Raw genomic sequence first — 20,548 nt, forward strand, 5'->3', positions numbered from 1 at the left:
TGGCTCTCGCCTCAGGTTTGTTGACCTGCGGTGCCACCTAGCGAGATTTCGTGTAGAACAGATTTAAATGCGTTGCCAAAAACGTGCGAGTTCTCTTCCAAAGGAGCTAAATATGAAATAGGCATTCCCTTTCATCAGTGCTGGCGAGACACGCCTGGAGTGTCCAGCTCCAGGCTCCCCAGTACAAGTGAGATACAGACTCACTGGAGCAATTCTAGCACAGGCCAACGAGGGCAATGAGAACACGTTTACCGTATGCTCAAAAGTAACCCTCATCCCTCAATAATTCATGTGATCAGTATCTTGGCTCTGCTGTAAACTCTACCAGTGCTCCTCCTGCCTGTTCTAGCTGTGCCATCCCAACTTCGCTTGACCAACACAAATGTACGCACTCTAAAAAGAAAAAAAAACCACACCAAAAACACATAATCCAAGAGCTCAAGAGCTTGCATTTTAAAGGAATTGCAAAACCAAGATAATTGCGTCAGAGAAGGCTGACGTAGGTAGGAAACTTACCTCCTTTAGCCAAGTATGTCACCAAAATCTGTGTTTCTGCGCAGCGTTAAGGCAAGACACAAGAATGACGTACTGGCAGGCACGCTGCAGGTGCTTGTTCTGAGAGCAGCACAAGTGTCAGGTCCTTCCTAACTGAGGCAGCTCACAAGTAAAAATGCTTTGCCAGCAAACTTGCTTTGCCAGGTGACGCCAACTTCAAGACCTCCCAGTTCCTCATTCTCAAGTTGTTTTCCAGACCTAACTGAACAGGAGGGAAGCAAAGAAGGTTTCAAACTCAGAAGCTTTCGATGCAGTTCACTTGATAGTAGGAAGAGCAGGCAGCTGGTGTTCAAAAGAGGGAAAACAGCTGCCAGGATCATCATGGGTCCAACATAAAATTAGGTGAAAGAGCTGAAGAATAAACACACACCCCTAAGAAAGGCGTGGGGGAAGGAAAGAGTCCAGACCACAAATCCCTGCTCTGAGTGAACAGATCTTCACCAACACTTTGCTGTCAGCTCCCTGACAGGCTTCCTCCCTGGTTCCAACAACAGTCAGTTTTGTTTACGGCTACACACAAAATTTATCTTCTGAAGCAGCACAAAAATTCAAACCTGAACTCCTGCTATCTCATACTTAGTAAAAAGAAGGCAACAAATTTTCTCCTGGCAAGACCAACAGATTTGCAAACAACCCAACTGGGTTTGTATTTTTGTTAGTATTTACAAAATATTGTGAATTCCATGTATTTACAAAATATTGCAAATTCCCAAAACATTATAAATTCGTAACATTTGCCCAGCTTGCCCCTATCAATGTTACAAAAATCACTCAGCTACATTAGTACTGAGTTATAAAAAGTTTTATTTTAATGTTACTGAAAAGAACACATCTAGCATTTTTTCCATCCAAGTAAATACATATATTGAATTAAAAAATATAAGTATTGTAATATTTTCTTTGTGTTTCAAGACACGGGGGATCACAAAAACATCCACCTTTTTCAGATCTGGGCAAGAATTCTCACAGCATTTTAATGCAACGACCAAGTACTGTTATGCTCAAATTTAGTATTCCCTAAATTGATTTTCAAAAGATTTAACAATATGGGAAAACAAAAACAACTTCTACAGATTATTAGGGTTAGATGGGAAACAATAATTATCACAATTCATGCAGCTCCGTCACTGCTGAAATAGAATTTTCCTCCTTGAAGATGTTCGAGTTTGGACCTGACCAGAACTGGCAGATAATTTACTAGAAACGTTTCAGGACTTCTACAAGGTTACTGGGAAAATTAGCGCTTTTCAGAAAAATCCCAATTTTTCTAACAGGCTATTTGTCTATTTTCAGCCAAGATTCACACACCAGCACACAACGACCCCCCTCGACAAACAAATCAAAAGCAAGTTTTGGTACACTGCTAACACAACGATGTACTAAGCAGGTATTTTTCTTTTGTTTCATCTAGTATATATAACAATATTCTACAGGAATCCTCATAGAAAAGAGGACAAAATTGTGGTTTTTGCCATGGACAAAAACTTTATAAAAATATAATACAAGTAAAATACAAAATATATATAGTACACGTCAGACTAGCTAGTAGTGGCATTTGAAGTTTCTGGAGACTGAAGAAATTCATAGGGATCATGAACCATGTCTTGCTGTTCTCCAACGCTCAGGTGAGAAGGGCTTCCTGCAGAACACAGAAAAGAAATAAAATCAAAACCTTTAAAAGTATAGAAAAACAACGGAGTGAGATTTCTGTACCTAAACAGCGTGGCTAGTTCTCATGTTCCTTTCAGACTTTTAGAGAGATACAGACACTTCAATGATATTTAAACAGGAATTTTTGAGAGAAGAAATTACAAGATTCTTGAGCAGTTTAGATTGTTTTTGAAAAAGCAGCTATTGTCCTACTCCTGCAAGGTGAAAAGTTAAACCAAATGTAATTGAGTACCATCCAATCAACATCTCCTATATTCCCAGAAATGGCACCAAAATGTTAAGTGGCATGTTACGCTGTCATCCTGTCTTATCACTGAATTTTACACTTGACACGGGCAGGCTGTTGGGGGATCCCACCTGTTACTCACTGCGTCCACCTACGGCAAAGTAAAAGAAATCTTACTCTTTAGTGTTTCTAAGAGCCTAAAATGCAAGTGCACGCACGGATTTGTCAGTCAGCATATTTAAAAATTCAAGCACGATCCTGTAGCCAGCACTGTGCTTTATCTGAATAGTTTCATGCAAGGATTTACATAAATTAAAGGTAAGTTTTAACCAGCTCCAGTCAGAGCAGAAGTACCGCAACTCCCGCAACACGGGTGACTTTACCGAGATGATGCTGGTCTCTTTCAGAGGTATTGGAGAGGGAACTCAAATTGGATGACGGCCGGGATCCCACTCTGTCAGCCTGAGCTTCATGAAGGTCCTGCAGCAGCTTTGTTGTTTCATCCAGATGTAAATGGTTGTCGTCATGATCAAGCTCCTTCTTCACTTCCCCTACGGGCCCCCAAAAACCATAATTAGGCACACACGGCCTGCAGAGACGGGAACGTTACTTCTTGGAGTATTTAAAGTAGATCTAAAGAGATGTCTTTGAAACAACATCCCAATACTTTTCTACCACTGCCTTATTTGAAGCTAAAATCTTTCCAACACCTGAAATTTCTTCTGCTTCTTGTTTTGGGACATTCCACGAGTCCGGAGTTATTTCAGAAGGCAGCAGATGAAGCAGTAACATTTCCAAACTGAAGCTCCATGCTGATTCTTAACATTTACATTATTCACATAAAAACAAGCGAAGCTATCAAAATCATCAAGTACAAATACTTGGTTTTCTTCGGTGGTATAGGAGAAGTTAGCTTGGCTAGCACACAGATGGCTCAAAGGAAAAAGCAGACCAAGGTTTCATTTAACTAAACCGTACCTGATGGCTTGTATATTTAATTACTTACCTAATGAACTCAACATAGAAATATCAAGAGATACATCTGAATATGGTTTCATAGAAAGAAAGTCCAAGTCAGAAGCATTGCTGTCTCCAGCAGATTCTCCAACCTATTAACATACAAGAAACAGAAAACCAGCAGTAGTGACAAGCTGTCATAACAACCTTTTAACATTCAACGTGAACGCAGGAATCTACACTCTCAAAATAGACACTTTTGCACAAAATATAAGGAATATTTATAAAACTGTAAGTTTCATTACTTGCTATAACATAATCACGGAATGCAGTGAGCATCTTCTGTTGTTGCAAATCATTTGCAAGATAAAACCTGCACCACTTGAAGAAAGACTTGATTAATAGCCATGAAAGCACAGAACAGGCATTATTTACCCAAAATTTCTAACAAGCATTTTCAATAGATGTGGTAAAACTGATAAATAATACTGTTTTTTCCACTTTTACAGCAGGTTGAACCTCAAATACTCATCAGCAGTATTCATCAAGTATATTTCAGATTCCTAAGCGGTCTTTCTGCCTCTGAGGCTGTTAAGCATTTTGAATTAAACTAACAAATACAGAAAAACAGGACAAACAAAGCCACTAATCCAATAACTAAACCAGAACAGGTTGTCTGACACTCCGTCTAAGTACTGAAAGTTTATTCTAGAATGAAGTAAATAACACAGAAACCATTTTACCATGATCTGCTTGGAAGAATCTGGACAGGTGTTACGCAACTTGTGTTCCTCCTTTATGAGAACCGGCAGAACCTAGAGAACCAAATCATATGTTAAGATTTTAGCATTTCACAATTTATATTTCCTAAGAATACTCTTAGTTTGCCTGATTTACTGGTTTACCATGACCAGATCCTAGGGCACACACAAAAAAAATAAAGACTAGTTCTTCTCTAACAGGTGACTGCATACATTTGCAAAAACAATTTAGAATAACCAGAACAACCTCTTCAGGACTAACCTAACAGCCTCTGCTTTATCATAGACTCCAATCACCGTATTTTTCTGTGCTATCATACAGAACAGATGCACACAAAATATCCTCTGGCCTTCCGACATTCAAATGCCTGATTTTATCACTTCCTCTAAATTCCAGAACACTTTTTCCAGTAAAAAGAAACAAAAAATCCCCCACAAATGGACTGAGTAGCAGCATAGCTTACTTTAACTTCATCCAATGGTTTTACCGGGATGTTTCGCCTCTGGAAATTAAAAGCAATACTAACAGTTACTTTTATTCAAAATAAGAGCAAGTAATCTCTTTTGTACAGTTTCGAGTATATTCAAATTCCCACGAAAAACGAGGCTGGAGACAGGTTCTTAAAGTATGTAACAGTTACTGTTATGAAATAAGAGTTCTTTTCAACTATCACTAGATTAATTTCAGGTTTCTACATCTGAATAAATCTGTAGCATTGGAACAGAACCCACGAGGTTGTGCAGAACATTTCCCTTCTCCAGGAGCGGCTTAGCTATCGCTAACTTGCTCCTAACAGATTTCTGTGCAACGAGTTAACCTCTAAGAGTTTGCAGAGCTACAGCAGAGCAGGCAGCTTTTTCCTGCAGCTTATTGTTCTCCTGCCCCTCTGCTCTGCCCTGGTGAGGCCACGTCTGGAATGTTGTGTCCAGTTGTGGGCCCCTCAGCTCCAGAGGGACAGGGAACTGCTGGAGAGAGCCCAGCGCAGCCCCAGGGATGATGGAGGGATGGAACATCTCCCTGGGGAGGAAAGGCTGAAGGAGCTGGGGCTCTGCAGCTGGAGAAGAGGAGCCTGAGGGGTGACCTCAGTCATGGTTATAAATACGTCAAGGGGGAGTGTCAGGAGGATGGAGCCAGGCTCTGCTCAGTGATGTCCAGTGACAGGACAAGGGGCAATGGGTACAAGCTGGAGCACAGGAGGTTCCACAAAAATATTAGAAAAAACTTTTTCCCTGTGTGGGTGCTGGAGCCCTGGCCCAGGCTGCCCAGAGCTGTCTCCTTTTCCCCAAACATCACCACTATTCCACTTCTAAATCTGCAGAGATTTAGCCTAATCCCATTTCCATCACATCACGAAGTCTGACTACCTTCCATCCTCCCCTTCATCTCCCTTTTTCTTGAATCATTCAGAATGGCATCAGTTGTGAAGATAACAGAGTGTCATCAGAGTGAAGATAACAAGAAACCAGATTTTGCAGTTTTTTGTTTCGGTAAATTTCGGCCGTTGCTGCCGTTAAGGACACACCTGCTTTAGCTGATAAATGGTTTTGGAATGATCTCCACTAGTGATCTGGTCCAGAAGATCATCTACTATTTTCTTGCTGTAATTTCCAGCATCCTTTACAAATTCTTGTAAGCTGGGAGGAACAGATATAAGAGTTACAGAAAATGTTTACTTTCATAAAAAAATATTTCAGTTTAGTTTTCCACAAATATACTGTATTACACCTATACTTTCCTTTTTCTATTACTCTTTTCTGCTTCCTCAGAAAAGTAATTAAGGCTTTCAAGTTAGGTTTTTCTTTTTCGTCTTTTTTAAAACGGAGGTAAATGCATGTGCACACTTGTTTTTCACAGCTACCAGGAAACTTACCCTTGAACTATCATTGGTAGTGGGTTAAAAAAACAAATCCAAAGAACACAAAGGAAAGAAAAAAAGGTTGGGGTTAAAAAAAAAGCTTGACAATTCATTGAAAAGTGGCATTTTCCTTTTCCAGTAGCTTCAACTGTTTTGAAACTTCATTAAACATATCACAGTTTTAGAGGCACTGAAATCTATTACTTGGATATCTAAACCTATCTACTGCTGGGTTTAAAGCAAAATGCAACATTTTTAGTGACCTATAGTATCCTGTGGTCAAAGACCCTAATAATAAGATCCATAACAGACTTGCAATAAAATAGGGAGGCGTAACAGTGCAGATGGAAAAAACACAAACCCCAAACCAAACACACACAATCTCCCCCCAAACCAAACAAAAAAAAACATCAACAAGGATGAAAATGAATTCAACTTTACAGTGAGTTATTATTTTAAAAGAGATTTTCGAAAAACTTGATCTGGAGGATTTGGTGGCTCCTAGCTGTCAGTCAGTCAAACTTTTTTGTCCTAAAATTGAGAAGCTGGGCCTCCGCAGCAGGAAGCGCTTACCTTAAGGCACATTGGATCCCAGTTTCATCCCCGTATGCCGAGTATAGGAGGTCCATTTCATCTGGTTTCAAATCATGAAATATCGAGTTGTTTTGTATGGAAGGTGCTGTACTGGCACTTGTAAGAAAGGTAACTAGACAGGCAGAAGAAAGAGAGGACAAACAATGAACATAAATTTAAAAGACCAGTTAATGGGGCAGGCGGGGTTTTCTGAAACAGTTTGAAATCCTTGTCATATGATACAAAAACACAAATGACCTAAAGGTTTTTTCTCAGCTCTAAGCACAGTTGCTCAGGAAAAAGTATTTCCTCCAGAGAAAATGGAGTATCAGTACTGGAAAGCTTCTAGTGTGGCTACAACACTACAGCAAAAAAGTTAATTTAATTAAAACTGCGTTCTGCTGTAAATGGAATAATTATATAATATAGAAATAACCAAATGAACTTTCATTTGGAGACAGGCATGGTCCAAAATTATTTTGTTTCAAGAAATTGCTCAAACGGTTAACACAAAGTTAAAATATGTTCTTTGGCATTTACCTTTATTTCTTCGTTCATCTTTAAAGCCGAGTGTAGTGAAGCCAGGTAATAATTTGCTTGACAGTGAACTCAGATCAACTGGGTGAGTCTCTTCCTCTAATAATTTCATTTAAAAGAAGATGATTTTTAGAAAAACATTCTACATTTAAGATTTATTAATGGCGAGTACTTAAATTTTGCTATTTTAAAAAGCTGCAGTTACCATAAAGGCCAAATCTGTACATTTAAACCAAAATTTAGCTGATAATTTAAATTACAAAATAAAAAAGGGGAAAGGCAATTGCATACTAGCATCTGTGCCTTGCACATTTACATAGGATTACAGCACTTCCATTCACTTTTATCTGTTAGATGTTAACACTACGGGGTACTCTGAGCAAAAGCCTGCCTTCCACATTCTCTGTGAAGTTGTAGCAACTCGTAAGTGCTTGTAAATAGGTATTATTTTACCTTCTCACTGTTAGCAGCAGTAAAACAGAGCATCTGAGGAATGAAAGTTTGAGAGGCAAAGAGAAATACTTGATACCGAAGATATTAAACATAGCTGTTGGGGGAAATCCTTTGGGGAATTTTTTTTTTTTAAAAAACAAAAGAAAACCCTCATCTATACTACACAGGATCTATCTGTACAGTTAAGACTAAAACATTTGCTAGAATGTTCAATATTAGAAACGTTTGCTTGAAAGACTGTGGCACTTACCTTCTGCTTCGGGGTCAGATGAATTTACTACACTGAATAACAAAGTTCCATCTCCATTTTTTTTCAGATAACCAATCTGTGAAGAGAACCACAGAGATATAAAAGCAATATTGCCAAAGAGTCCAAACTCAGTCACGGCTGTTTATCACCACCTAGCAAACGGTTCAGAACAGAAGACTTCGGAGTACAAGTTTGGGTGTCACACGTACAACTCCTTGTTCATGTTCCTAAATCAGATCTAAAGTTTGCATCCAAGGCAAAACCTCTTCCATTTTCATTAGTATGGAGCCATGCTGGAAAGAAAATAAGAAACACCACCTTCAAACGATGGCAAAAGTTAACATGAGCTCAACTCTGAGAAAGTGCCAGTGCTACCTAGATCCAGTGGGATCTGCAGAGGGTTGTCTGGCCAATTAGCAGCTTAGACAATTAAGAGCTGCAGACCTCAAACTCTTTCTTGAATGCTGCAAAACCAACTGCACCGACGTGGAAGGCTTTTCCAGTAAAACTAGCAATTAGCAGAAGACTGGCATTGCTTTAAAGCCTTCTTAAAAAGTCACACTTACTCTGGAGGTTTCAAATAGCCTTCAATCCTAGCAAGTCTCCCCATTATTCGAAGAAACAGAAATACACTGGAAAAGCTAAACCTTCTCCCATGTTTTTCTGAGGCTTTACTTGCTAATCTAGTCGAGCCCAAGGCAGCCACTGGCCAAGGAACAGATATTTATGCTTGAAAACACAACCACTACCACTAATGCTTCAAAGCAAATGTTTCTTCTGCAGCAATTCCTAAAAAAAGAGGTGGAAAACAGCAACATTCTAATTCTTTTTTCAACTGCGGTGGTGGCTAGAGAACGCGAAACGAGGACAAAGCGTAACAGCGTTAAGACACCAAGTGGAATTGTGAACTCTGTGGTGCAGCAGACCTTGCTGTTGGGGAGATATCGATTGATCCTATCCCGAGCTTCGTCTGCTGCGTGTTCCACCAGCGCCAGGACGTGTTCTTCAGCAGTGCTATCGGTCAGGCTGCACGCGTTTCCCTCGGGTTCAAACATGCAGCTAAGAAAGAGAAGAGGAGGAGCTGTAGGAATGAAAAAGCTAAAAACAAAACACAGGGCTGAATTCTGGGCTTGCTAAATAGAACAATGTATCCCACTCCTCTCCCAGGTTTCAGTCTACTTCAGCATTTACGTGCAGTTATGATCATATTGGGAAACTGAAGTTTTGCAGCAGAAGCTGAGAGCTACCAAACTACTGAACTCCAAAACTTCAATTGTTTCTGCACCTTGATGAAAATAAAGGGAGTTCTGCAAAACCGAGAGTGGGAGTAAAAGTGCATTAACACAAGGTGAATGCTGTACGTGTCCTTAGTCTCCCACATGCACAAATTTGCTATTTTCACAAATTCCCAATGGAAAGATGCAGAAAAGAAATAACGACTCTGTAAGTCTAATGTGAGGAAAAAAAAAAGACTGCATTTATGAGGATTATATTATTTAGTTGCTCATAAAAGTAGGACACTGCTCCCATTCTAACAGGGAGTCTTTTAATTCCTATGTTTGTTAATATCGGCAATTAGTATTTCTAATCAGTATCAATCACACCATTCCTTTTCACTGAAATTACGGAATTTAATGTTTATCTTGCAGTAGATCTCTTTCCATTAAAGCACCAAAACAATAAAAAAATAACAAATAACCATACCTAGGATGGAACAGGACATATCTTAGCCATTATATAAAATCAGAGAAAAATAGTATTATAAGGGGAAGTGTGAAGATATCAGTAGCATACAGCAGTCTTCATTATATTATATATTTAAAATAAACTTGGTACATCAAAATCTTTCAGGGAATTATATGGACATTAGACACTAGGGCCAAACACCTTAGGTACTGGGTAGAGCATCTCCTCACACCAAATCCATTTCTCTCTCGTGGGGGATCTTCTTCCATTTGCTTAGCTAAGAATTTCTCTCTGTATAGAGATTCAGATCCGATACACAAGAAAGTTTTGCTATTAAAGACAATAAAAAGATCAGAGGATCATACTATTATGAGACAAATGTGTTAGACGATTTTTGTTTCATTGAAAGTTTAAGAAAGGGTGTACACAGCAGGAAAGTCCTCAACAACTGGCACTTTCTATCACACTTTACAGAACACTTCAAGGATAAGAATTTTGAAAGAACGTTCAGAAGGTTGCAACATCCTGGACAAAATTTTCAAAAACTACTTGGATATTAGGGTGTCCAAGTGATAAGTCACTTTTTAAACTAAGTATAGAGGTCTAAACTGCTTGAACATTTTGCAATCATTGATTTCAGTTATATCTGGTTTTAACCGTGAAATATGACGGCAAAAGTATCTGCTGTTTGGTTCGATTCTCCCCCCAAAACTCTTCTTGTACATCAAAAGAATAATATCTATCTTACTGATGTCAAAGTGCAAGTGTTTGAAAAGTCAATTGGAAAAAAAAAAAAAAAAAAGAACTAATTCTGACTACTGAAGTTACGTAAACATTGAAAAGAACAGGCAAGTAAATTTATACCATGACTGATTGCAAGGAAACTGGTATCAGGATAAAATTAACCGCAAGCTATTTTTCAACTGCTTGAATCGTATGTTAAGGTCGAAATTAAAGACAGAGCAGCACTGTGTTGCCTGTCAGAATCGATATCTTGCTCTGTTAGCTAGCTGTATTTGAAGGTGAGCACATCTCAAGCAGCAAAGTACAAGGTTACTCCTGTAAGGGAGTTTATGTCAGAATTAATCAGAACAGTAAATCTATTATTCTGGCACCAATCACTGTATCCTCAAAAAAAACCAACCCCAAAACAACCAACAAACCAAATAAACCCCAAACCACCTCCCCCTCAAACAAGCCTTGTTTACAGAAAGGCACTTTCAGTTAACTCCTACACACAATCCCTTAAACAAAGAACAAGTGACATTTTGATAATTCTCCATGGCAAGGCAATGTTTCTGTATGCTAACATCAGACTAGTTCCGGCCTAAAAAATGACTCTGTTAAAAATTATTTTTGAGGATGTATGGTGCACTTTCTCTTTTCCACAACACAACTACACTAAGATACTACTTCCATCAGCCCTTAAGCAGGATTACAATGATTCCTGAAGCATAATGAAAAACATGTGGCTGATTAGAACTCTTAAGTTCATTTTTAACAAAAATGACAGAGCATGAACTTGAAATAACAAGTCTCATTACAATTTTTAACTTTGGATGTTTAAGAAGCAAGCAGAACACATCTACCTGATCAGATTATTTAAGATATGACTAGTAATGCTCCAATAGCTTTGTTTTCATAAAATTCCAGTTGAAATAATGCTCTACAATTTAATTTCAACATCTATCCTAGGATGTCCACGTAGGAAAACTGAACCAGGTATTTCTCTTGTAAATGTTCATAAGGTAGAAAATATAACTCTGACTAAAATTAGATTTTAGTTATAAAACTTACAACTTGTGACATGGGGGGTGCCTATTAGCTGGAAGATGGCTGTTGCACTAGCAAAGGTTTTTTTACAAAGAAGCTCAATAAGATTTTGCTGGGAAGATGTTATCGTCTGCTTCAGAAATAATCTCCTCTATCTTTATGTCCTCCTAGATACGACTAAAATTTATTAAAATCGTTTACTGATCTGGGGCCACGTTGCCCTCCCAGAAAGATCCTGTCTAGGTTGTGACACAGTCAATCACTTCAGGCTTAAAAAAATAATAGTAAAAAAAATAAGGTAAAATGCAATGGTGTTTGTGGCTATGTCAAAATGAAAGAACATTTCAAGCCATCATGAAAAGAAACTACTCATTATTTAATATAAAGAAGGATAAAGATACCTCTATATATATATTAAGTGTTTGAAAGAATATGCAGTCATTCTTTGAATTGTTTGTTTCAAGTTGGGAATCACTAGGTTATCCAACTAGTTCTGTAAATAATCAAATAAATAAAATTGCCCCTTTATGCTACGAACCACAAAGAAAGGCTGAAAGAAAGGAGGTGCGGTTTTTTTTTCCCCCTCCACTCTTTGCTGCTGTCTAGTCCTACAAAAGCTGCGACAAACCAGTAAGCATGCCCATTAAAACCTTTACCTAATAACTTCTTTATTTTGCTTTTTGGATTTCTTGGTAGTCTCTGCTTGTACAGGAACAACTTCAGGGACAGGTTCCTCAACTGCTGTGTCTTCATCACCCAAAAGAGCTGCCTGCTGAGAAAAATCCATGTCCTGCATAAACGACATGCTGCGCTTCAAAGCTAACAGCCGTTCCTAGAATCAGAAAGGACAGAGCGGCAGGGACTTAACCTTTCCCTCATAGCCAAGATGCTATGATAATGGGATGGGATGGGAATGGCCATGGCCTTATTTTGTTCTTTAATGCCTCGTTTCCAATGGCGATGCAACATGATTTGGTCATGGTAGCATGGCATCAGAATTGCTGCAGCCCAACTATTGAGAGAGAAACAAACAAACAAGCAAAACTGCATATGCAAAGACAACCGCCTGTTTTACACAAAACTTACCATAACTGCAACACACGCGCACACACACACACAGAGCAGCTCACCATAACTTCATTTTACACGCCAACAACCGCATTCCAGTCAAAAGTGTGTTTGCACACGCGCGTCTGTGCACCCCCCGAAACCTCCCATACACCCACCACCTCCAAAAACAGAAAAGCATTCTTGTTCGTGCAGAAATAAAACTTAAATGAGATTTTGTTTTCAAAGTTTCAGCCAGAAGCAATGTTTTGCCATTGCGTTTTACATCTGTGCCTCTTAATTGCTTTCACTGAAGCCAGCGGAAGAGGCTCCTACAGACCTCAGTGGTGAAGAGGAGGTTGAATAACCAGGGTGTGGTTGCAACAAGAATGTTACGGATCCCTTAAATATAGCAGCAGTGACAGCGACTGCTACAATTAATCACAGATTGATAAACTAACATTTATCATTGTTATTAGTTACGTTCCTTTTAATTATGACAACCAAAAAACCCAAAGAGTTTCTGCTTTTTGTTTTTAATAGGTCTCTTACTTTGCTCATCATCTTAAAGCCTGTGTGCAGTATCTTCTTGGCTAGCTTGTAGTAAACAGTATCTGGTCTGTTGTAAGTCATTGCATTATCACACATCAGTTTAAAATCTGCCTGTAAAATACAAAACAAAAGAATCATTAAAATTTCAAAGTCCTTTCTTAGATGACCGGAAGACACCATTCCATCACGGCTGCTCTGCAAAGAACACAACAGTATTTTAGCATCAGACTCATGAAGCAAATACAAACCAAGAAGTGACACAGAATTGCAAAGGTTTAGCTCCTATTTGCTTCTTCAAGATGCTCAGTTTTGTGTGGAATTGGCTTTTTGGTTATTAAAAAAACATCACCTTTTCCCTGAATGGAACATTTTCTCCTTATGCAAACAGACTAAACATAAGAAACGAGGATATTAAAGGACTAAGGCAGAAAGGTAAGTACTCCTTGGTGTTCTACGCACCTTCTAAATCAAAACAGACTTGAAAAATACAATGATAGCAGAAGGATACAAAGTATATTACATATAATTTTAATTCTAGTAATTTAACTCCTTCTCCAGGTCACTTGCACTAAACAAAAACAACAAAAAAAGAAAACGAATTCTAAGCATAAGAAATAGCCTTCTTTCTAGATGCTCATCACATGCAACAGAAGAACAGGGCAGCCAAGCCTGATTTTGTCTTCTCCTTTGAATGGTCATCTGTCATACCCAACTTCGAGTAATTTTTACTGACACAACTTCCCAAAACAAAGGTGCAACACCCTCACTGTAGCCAGAACCGCCCAAGTTTGGTGCAGATTGCAAAAGCTATTTCTAGGGTGCCTTTTTTTCTGTGAAGCACAGAAAGCATTATTAGAAGCTCTATGAAACACTGATTTAAAAAGACAATACTATACGCCTCTGGAAATTTCTGAAGTCGGCAAATCCATAACGAAGAATCCTGCAGTAGTCTTTCCAGGCACTTCACAAATGGGAGCCTAACAAATTAAACTGGTACATGATTTAAAACTAGATCTTTCTCTCTAACTTTTTTCAATATTTAAACAATGATTGCTCATGCACTTAGGTTTTATTTACTTCTGTAGACACCAATGCAACTGGGTTTTGTGCACAAGTCTTGCTATATCAGATGATTACTTGGTTAAGTGCAAAAAACTGTAGGCAAACAGAAAGGTTTTTGAAAAATGAACCCGCTGAGCTTAGAGACCAGTGAACAGATTTCCTGAGGCAAAGATTTCTGAAGGCTACTATGGCTGCTGGACACACAAGTCTTCCAAAAGACTTTCTCTGACACTTATGAAAGAAACCTTGCCCTACTGCAAATCTCACCAGGTTCTGCAAAAACAAAAAATCGTTTTATTTCCTGCTTCCATCCAGGGATGTCAGAGCAGTGCTCTTCTCATGGTTTAGTATTTATATCAAGCCCATACTAAGCAAGCGAAAGGAGTTTCGACTGGTAGCCGGTGACTTTTTACAGCGTTTAAGCCATCTGCCTTCCGTTAGTGAGGCAATCTTGAGACATGAAGGCATGGCCAACCGGCAATGCTATTACGAATCCTTCTGTGCTATTTCCTATGAATTCCTAGACTTTTTTTTTTAAAATAAAGCCCACGTAACAAAACAGAATCAACCTTGTCAAAGCATAAGCCATCCTCTGCTCACCTCGCTGGAAACAAATGAACGCTAAGAAACAAGCCAATGTCTATTGTATCAACACCACTTCAGAAAACACCAATACTGAAGGCAGCTGACAGAACTTGATGAATCAGTTAAAGGAAACACCTCTGCTTCCAGGGGCTGGCAACACCATGAAAAGATTTACTGAGCTGTCTGTAAAACCACAACACATCCTGTAAAGTATTACAGCAACAGCAGTACGCAAAATAGCCGAGGCAAGTTGCCAATAAACCTGCCAAGGAAGTTTCTGCCAAAAGACGATTCCAAATGAAGTTACACGGAAAAGAGAATAATTACAAGATTAAAAAAATATAAAAATCTGTAGTTGTTACTGGATCTTATACAAAAAGCTTCAGTATATACAGTTTTCCTATAGACATCAAAACCGACTTTTAATCAATCTAATCAGGTTTAGACTTTTTAACAAATAAATAAATAAATAAATAAATAAAAGAGTTTCAGGTTCTTCAACTGCTTAGGTCTTTGCGAGGTCTCAGTTATATTTATGTCTAGCAGCATGAATTCCACAGAACTTTAGAGCATGATCTTGGTTTTTACAGTAATTTATAGTAGATCACAGTAGATTCTGACAAATATTGAACATTCCACAATGAAAAACAAAGCAAGAAAAGCATTCTAACACACAGCATATACAGAAGTGCTCAGTTCTGAAAGAATGTATATTAAAATAATCTAAGAAAGCCTTCTACAGTTAAAAAAGAATCTTTGGTTTCTTATTAAGAGTTCCGAAGTAACTAAATCTCTATCAATTCACCTTGAATTCAGTGACTGATTTGTATTCATTTGCTGCAATTTTTTCCTTCATTGTACCAAAATCCATGGGGTGTTTTATTATCATGGAATATCCGGGAGCAATGGCATCCGTGACTGGAAAAGCAAAAAACCCATGAGGATCCTTCCTAAAAAAAGAAAAACAATACGTTTAGATTTATATCAGTACACAAAATGATCATCATTAACTGATCACATTAATAGTATAAAAAGAACAGAAATACTTGACAAAAAACCAAACAGAACACCAAAAGCACTCTCATAAAACAAGGGCATATTTGAAAAATTTCCTAACACAGAAGAGAATTTTGATTACATGTATGCAGACTTTTTGAAAGATATTCAGCTAGTTCTTGAATTACTTAATTATTTCTTGTATGCTTCCTGTGTCTCTATTTACACTCCAGTTAAGGTCTTCTGGCTTCACTGAGTAATAACCAATAAACTCTTCAATTCTCATTTTTAAAAGACCTCACAAACAGCATTTAGCATTTTCAAATTAGCTCCTAGTTCAGCTTATTGCAAGGTAATAAAAAAGGAAAATGATTTTTTTGTTGTTGTTTTGGTGGGTTCTTTTTAAAGCATGAGGTACAGGGTTAACATCTTAAGCAAAAAAATAATAGTAATTTAAAGCCTCTCCAAATTACACGGATTGTCAAAGTAAGCAGGTATAAGCTTGCTTTGGTATATGACAGAGGACACAGAATTTCCTGAGAACAATCTTTTAAACTATCAAAACTCATAACTTTCTGAACTCCTAAACTAAGTCATAATATTTGACAGACGTATAACATCTCGCAAAACACTTCCCTACCAAAAACCAGAATCGTGTAGTTAGCAATAATTCCACTCAATTATTTTTTAAAAAATGACCAGGTCTGACACAGTTGCCAAGGCTCACGATTGTGCTACAGCCAGTCTTTAGGCACTATTTTCAAACAGAAAACCGGGATAAGAAATGTGAAATAACACAAAAATATGCACCAGATGCTGTCAACGCGGTGGCAGATACCAGATGCTTAATACCTTTGAAGCTGGCGAAGGAAGTGTTCTAGTAATTGCTGGATCGGTGTGCTCTCATTTTCAGCTGCAGTTTGAGACGGAAACACGGGGTAAGTACAATGAAAAAGAATACAGGTATACATGTATTTTAAAATAGAAATACTAGTCAGAAAATCCTAAGTCCAAGTACGGTGCATACCGACTCAAAGGTCCACAAGAAGCGGATTTCAAAGTAGAGGCACATCAGGTTTCTAAGTGTAACTATTTCATCTTTACCACTTACTGAATTTTAATCACATTCAAAACTAGTAGAAGTTAAAGCAGTTGTAATGCCAAATCCAGTAGTTGTAAGAAAACGTACTCAGGCAAAAATAAGGTGTTACGTATTTTACAGGAAAAGAAAAGTGAAACTTGGTTACTCCAGTGCTGGACTTGGCAAATTTGTACAACATCTTATCCACACAATTGTCAGGGTTTCTTTATTGCACACCCACACAACTAGCTTCTCTCAGTCTTGTCAGTCAAAAAGAAGAGTGACAAACAGATGCAGAGTCGCTGGCAAGAGAGGCAGGGATTGCGATTTCGCTTCCCGTACAGATTAAACGATAAACACTACACATTAAGGACATCCTCCACACACATACTTCAGAGATCTAGCTTTAACGGGAAGTTTGAAAAACTAAAGCAGGAGTATGCTGAAATCTAGAATTAAAACTTCAGCTCTTCATCCTGATAGAGAGACATTTCCCTTCTCAATCAGACCAGGTTAATATCATTTATATGCTTTCAAATGACACTTTCCAAGCAGATGAAGATAGAAGTCTTGTCAATAAAGGTACTGGTTCTTAGCAGGACAGTTTTTCAAGGCTTCAGACCACCCAGAAGCATCAAGCTTTGACCAGAAAATTTCTGTTGCCCTTGTTATGTCACTTTGACAATTGACAAACACTATTCCATAATTTAATGTGAACTTTCAATTAGAAAATTCCTCAATAAATTACTTGGCCAGTCACTCGGCAGCATTTCAAAGACAAGACCTAAAAATTCCTAAAATACAAGTTCTTATTACAAAGTTCCATTTCCAGGCCAATGTGTACCAAGATCATAATGTACTTGAAAATTTTTATAAGCAAGAGATTCCACTGGATAATGCTAATGAGAAGGAATTCTGGGATCAGTACACAGAATACCATTTTTATACTAGCTTTATTCTGCCAAGTAACAGGAGCCAGGGAGACAAATGTCCTTGGCAAGTTCAGTGACATGAAAAGAAACCTACTAAAATGCAGAGGCACTGAGAGGAATGTTGATTTTTCAGATAGTAGAAAGTTCTGAACATTGAAAAAAAGAAAGTCTCTAGATTTCAGCAAATTCTTATGGAAATTTCAAATTCTGTTACCTTTGGCGAAAGCCTTGCTGCATGCACTTTTCCAAACACCCAAGATGATCTAATCTTTCACACTGCTCACCTGGCTGAGTTCTGCACGCTCTGACAGGACGATCTGGAGGAGGTTCAACCTCCACTTTCTTCCCAGGATCAAAGTCATCAGTTTCTCCTTCAGTGTCACACTGTTCTTTCTCCCTTTTCCTCTTTTTCTCCTCCTAGCAGAGGAGGATGAAGACAGATTTTAAAAGAACATACCTGGCACATGCAATCACACATGTCAAAAGGTAAGAGACAGTGATTTTTTGTTTGAAATGCTCCATCTATATATGAAGCGTAAACAGGGTTTAAACAACAGCGCAAATATTTTCACTGTAACTTTTCAATGTTTTTCTCTGATTAAAACTAATACTATTCACCTTTTCCTTCTTCGTATTTAATATGCTATTGCTCTATCATTACTTATTGTACTTTACCAAAAACAACCACAAACTCTGAAGCTATTCATATGCAAAATTACATGATACTACACCAGAGTGTAACAGAAGTTAATTAAATATACAGTAAAGATCAGTCCGTAGCTCTGCCTCGATCAATGTGTTTATGTGGTCTGGCGTGTTACAGGATCCAATAAATTATGTGATAATTTAGGAAGCCTACAAAAGAAATGCTACATAAACACAGTGGCAAGTAACAATCTCTTCCCAAGCTTCAAAGCAACGGGATGCCCAAGTCATTCCTGTAACCTTACAGTCGTTACTCATGTTTGCACAGAACGGCATTAACTGTGTTTAGACTGCAGTTTTGTTACTGATCTATTCGTTAGCTTCTTCTGCAGGCACTAATAACGACGTTGTGGGGAAAGAAAAACCTAAACGAACACCCCCAGAACTCAGCAAAGGCAAACAAACACTTTGATACGTAAAACCCGTTGGTGTGCTCCTTTTCAGGTCCCCGCCACACTCTTAACTGAAACACCTGAAAATGTACGTGCAAAGAAAATTTTCCACCGCCCGCCCTGTATTCAAGAGCTTCTGAATGATCCTAGAAGATAAATCACTTTCGACTAACACAAGCCTAACAAATAATCAATTTAAAATGACAGATGCTTGCAAAAAGCAGTAGTGAAAAACTGCCGTATGAGAATAATATAACTACACAACAGAAAAGAATTAAAAAGCCAGACAGGTCAGAGAATTATTAATATGCAAAACCAATATTATTAAGATGAAATCGTACATGTAACTACTGTCAAAGCTTTCTTGCTGACTCCAAGCCCTAAAGGTTCATCACAGAGAACTAAGGTGACCACATCGTTTGCTACTAACAAAGTCACAAAGCCTAGTGTGCACGTTAATCTAAAAAAGAGCCAACAAGTCTATTCTGACCTAGTTGCACAACAAACTAGATTTCAGAAAGATGTTTTGAGTAAACGTATCAATTTCAATGTCCAATAAATTAGCATATCTCCCAAACAAAACACATAATCCAGATTTACTCGAAAAGGTGAAAATACCCTCCCCAAATCTGCTTCTGACCTGGCTGAAATACAAAACATTTGACTTAAAAACGTAAGCATTCGTATCTACACACAAAGCAAGTGGATAACCAAGCAGTTAAAGAAAGAAGCTTTTACTGTGTTCAGAAAAGGAGAGATATACACCAGCACATACATGCTGGTTTTCTACATTTATGAAGTGCTGTCTCCAAACATAAAGCTTCTAGCAACAGTGAAAAGAAGGAGGAAAAAAAAAACCCACAACACAAAAGGAAGAAAAAAAGGACGAAAAAAAACCCAACGAAAAGGAGGACAAAACAAACAAACACAAAGGAGGGGAAAAAACCAAAGACTAAGGAGGAAAAAAAAGGCAGAAGTAGTTTGGGTATTCTGTTCCAGATTTAAAGCCTGACAAGCAGGCATGAAGACTGGTATGCCTGAATTTTAAAAACTCACAGCTTACCTTTCTCTTTCTTCTTTCCTCATCATCTAGATGTTTTTCTTTTTCCTTCTCAGACTTTTTTTTCTTTTTCTTCTTCTTTTCTTTATGCCGTTCTCTCTCATGATCTGACCTGTCATCATAGTAACTGGAATCGTGCCCTGATCCGGAGAGCTCAGTCACTTCGCTTCCTCCAACTTTAAGCACCAGCTTCAGAGGTTTTTCCAAAGGCTTATCCACATAATCTAAATTAAAAAAGAAACACTCCATAAATGCACGTGGAGGTGACAGCATACAGCGATTACAGAACTGTTTAGGTTGGAAAAAACCTTTAAGATCACCAGCGGCCTGGCAATACTAGGCCCACTCGTGTCCCTGAGAGCCACATCTGCAGGGCTTTGAAATCCCTCCAGAGATGGGGACTCTACAAGCCTATGCCAGGCCTTGACAACCCTTTTGGGGGAGAAATTCTTCCTAATATCCAATGTAAACCTCCCCTGGCGCGACTTGAGGCCGTTTCCTCTTGTCCCATCGCTTGTTATTTGTGAGAAGAGGCCGACCCCACCTCCCTACAGCTGCCTTTCAAGCAGTTGCAGAGTGAGGAGCTCTCCCCTCAGCCTCCTCCTCTCCAGGCTGAGCAACCCCAGGTCCCTCAGCCCACTCGGTCTCCAGACCCTTCCCCAGCTCCGCTGCCCTTCTGCGGACCCGCTCCAGCCCCTCCCTGTCCTGCCCGCCCTGAGGGGCCCAAAGCCCAACACAGGCTTCGCGGCGCGGCCTCACCGGAGGGAAAAATTACGACGCTGCTCCTCAAAATATTATTTGCGAAAACCTGCTACAATTTGAGACGCCCTACGCCTCC

The 20,548-nt window shown here is 38.7% G+C and overlaps 1 protein-coding gene across 1 annotated transcript in view; it reads right to left on the reverse strand.

Moving 5' to 3' along the window:
• Window positions 1-19,934, reverse strand: part of BRD9 (bromodomain containing 9) — a gene marked incomplete at both ends in the record, with an annotated part of 23,460 nt that extends 3,526 nt beyond the window's left edge. The window contains 15 exons of the mRNA XM_009869979.1: window positions 2,095-2,194; window positions 2,836-3,003; window positions 3,459-3,561; window positions 4,635-4,673; window positions 5,694-5,805; window positions 6,600-6,732; window positions 7,140-7,235; window positions 7,840-7,915; window positions 8,766-8,898; window positions 11,955-12,067; window positions 12,898-13,008; window positions 15,350-15,494; window positions 16,393-16,453; window positions 17,838-17,970; window positions 19,714-19,934. Coding sequence (XP_009868281.1) covers window positions 2,095-2,194; window positions 2,836-3,003; window positions 3,459-3,561; window positions 4,635-4,673; window positions 5,694-5,805; window positions 6,600-6,732; window positions 7,140-7,235; window positions 7,840-7,915; window positions 8,766-8,898; window positions 11,955-12,067; window positions 12,898-13,008; window positions 15,350-15,494; window positions 16,393-16,453; window positions 17,838-17,970; window positions 19,714-19,934 — 1,744 coding nt within the window. The remainder of the gene's footprint in view (window positions 1-2,094; window positions 2,195-2,835; window positions 3,004-3,458; window positions 3,562-4,634; window positions 4,674-5,693; window positions 5,806-6,599; window positions 6,733-7,139; window positions 7,236-7,839; window positions 7,916-8,765; window positions 8,899-11,954; window positions 12,068-12,897; window positions 13,009-15,349; window positions 15,495-16,392; window positions 16,454-17,837; window positions 17,971-19,713) is intronic.
• Between the last annotated feature and the right edge of the window lie 614 nt (window positions 19,935-20,548).

This window comes from Apaloderma vittatum, unplaced genomic scaffold (genome assembly GCF_000703405.1).
Source record: "Apaloderma vittatum isolate BGI_N311 unplaced genomic scaffold, ASM70340v1 scaffold9505, whole genome shotgun sequence".
NCBI classification, from domain to species: Eukaryota; Metazoa; Chordata; class Aves; order Trogoniformes; family Trogonidae; genus Apaloderma; species Apaloderma vittatum.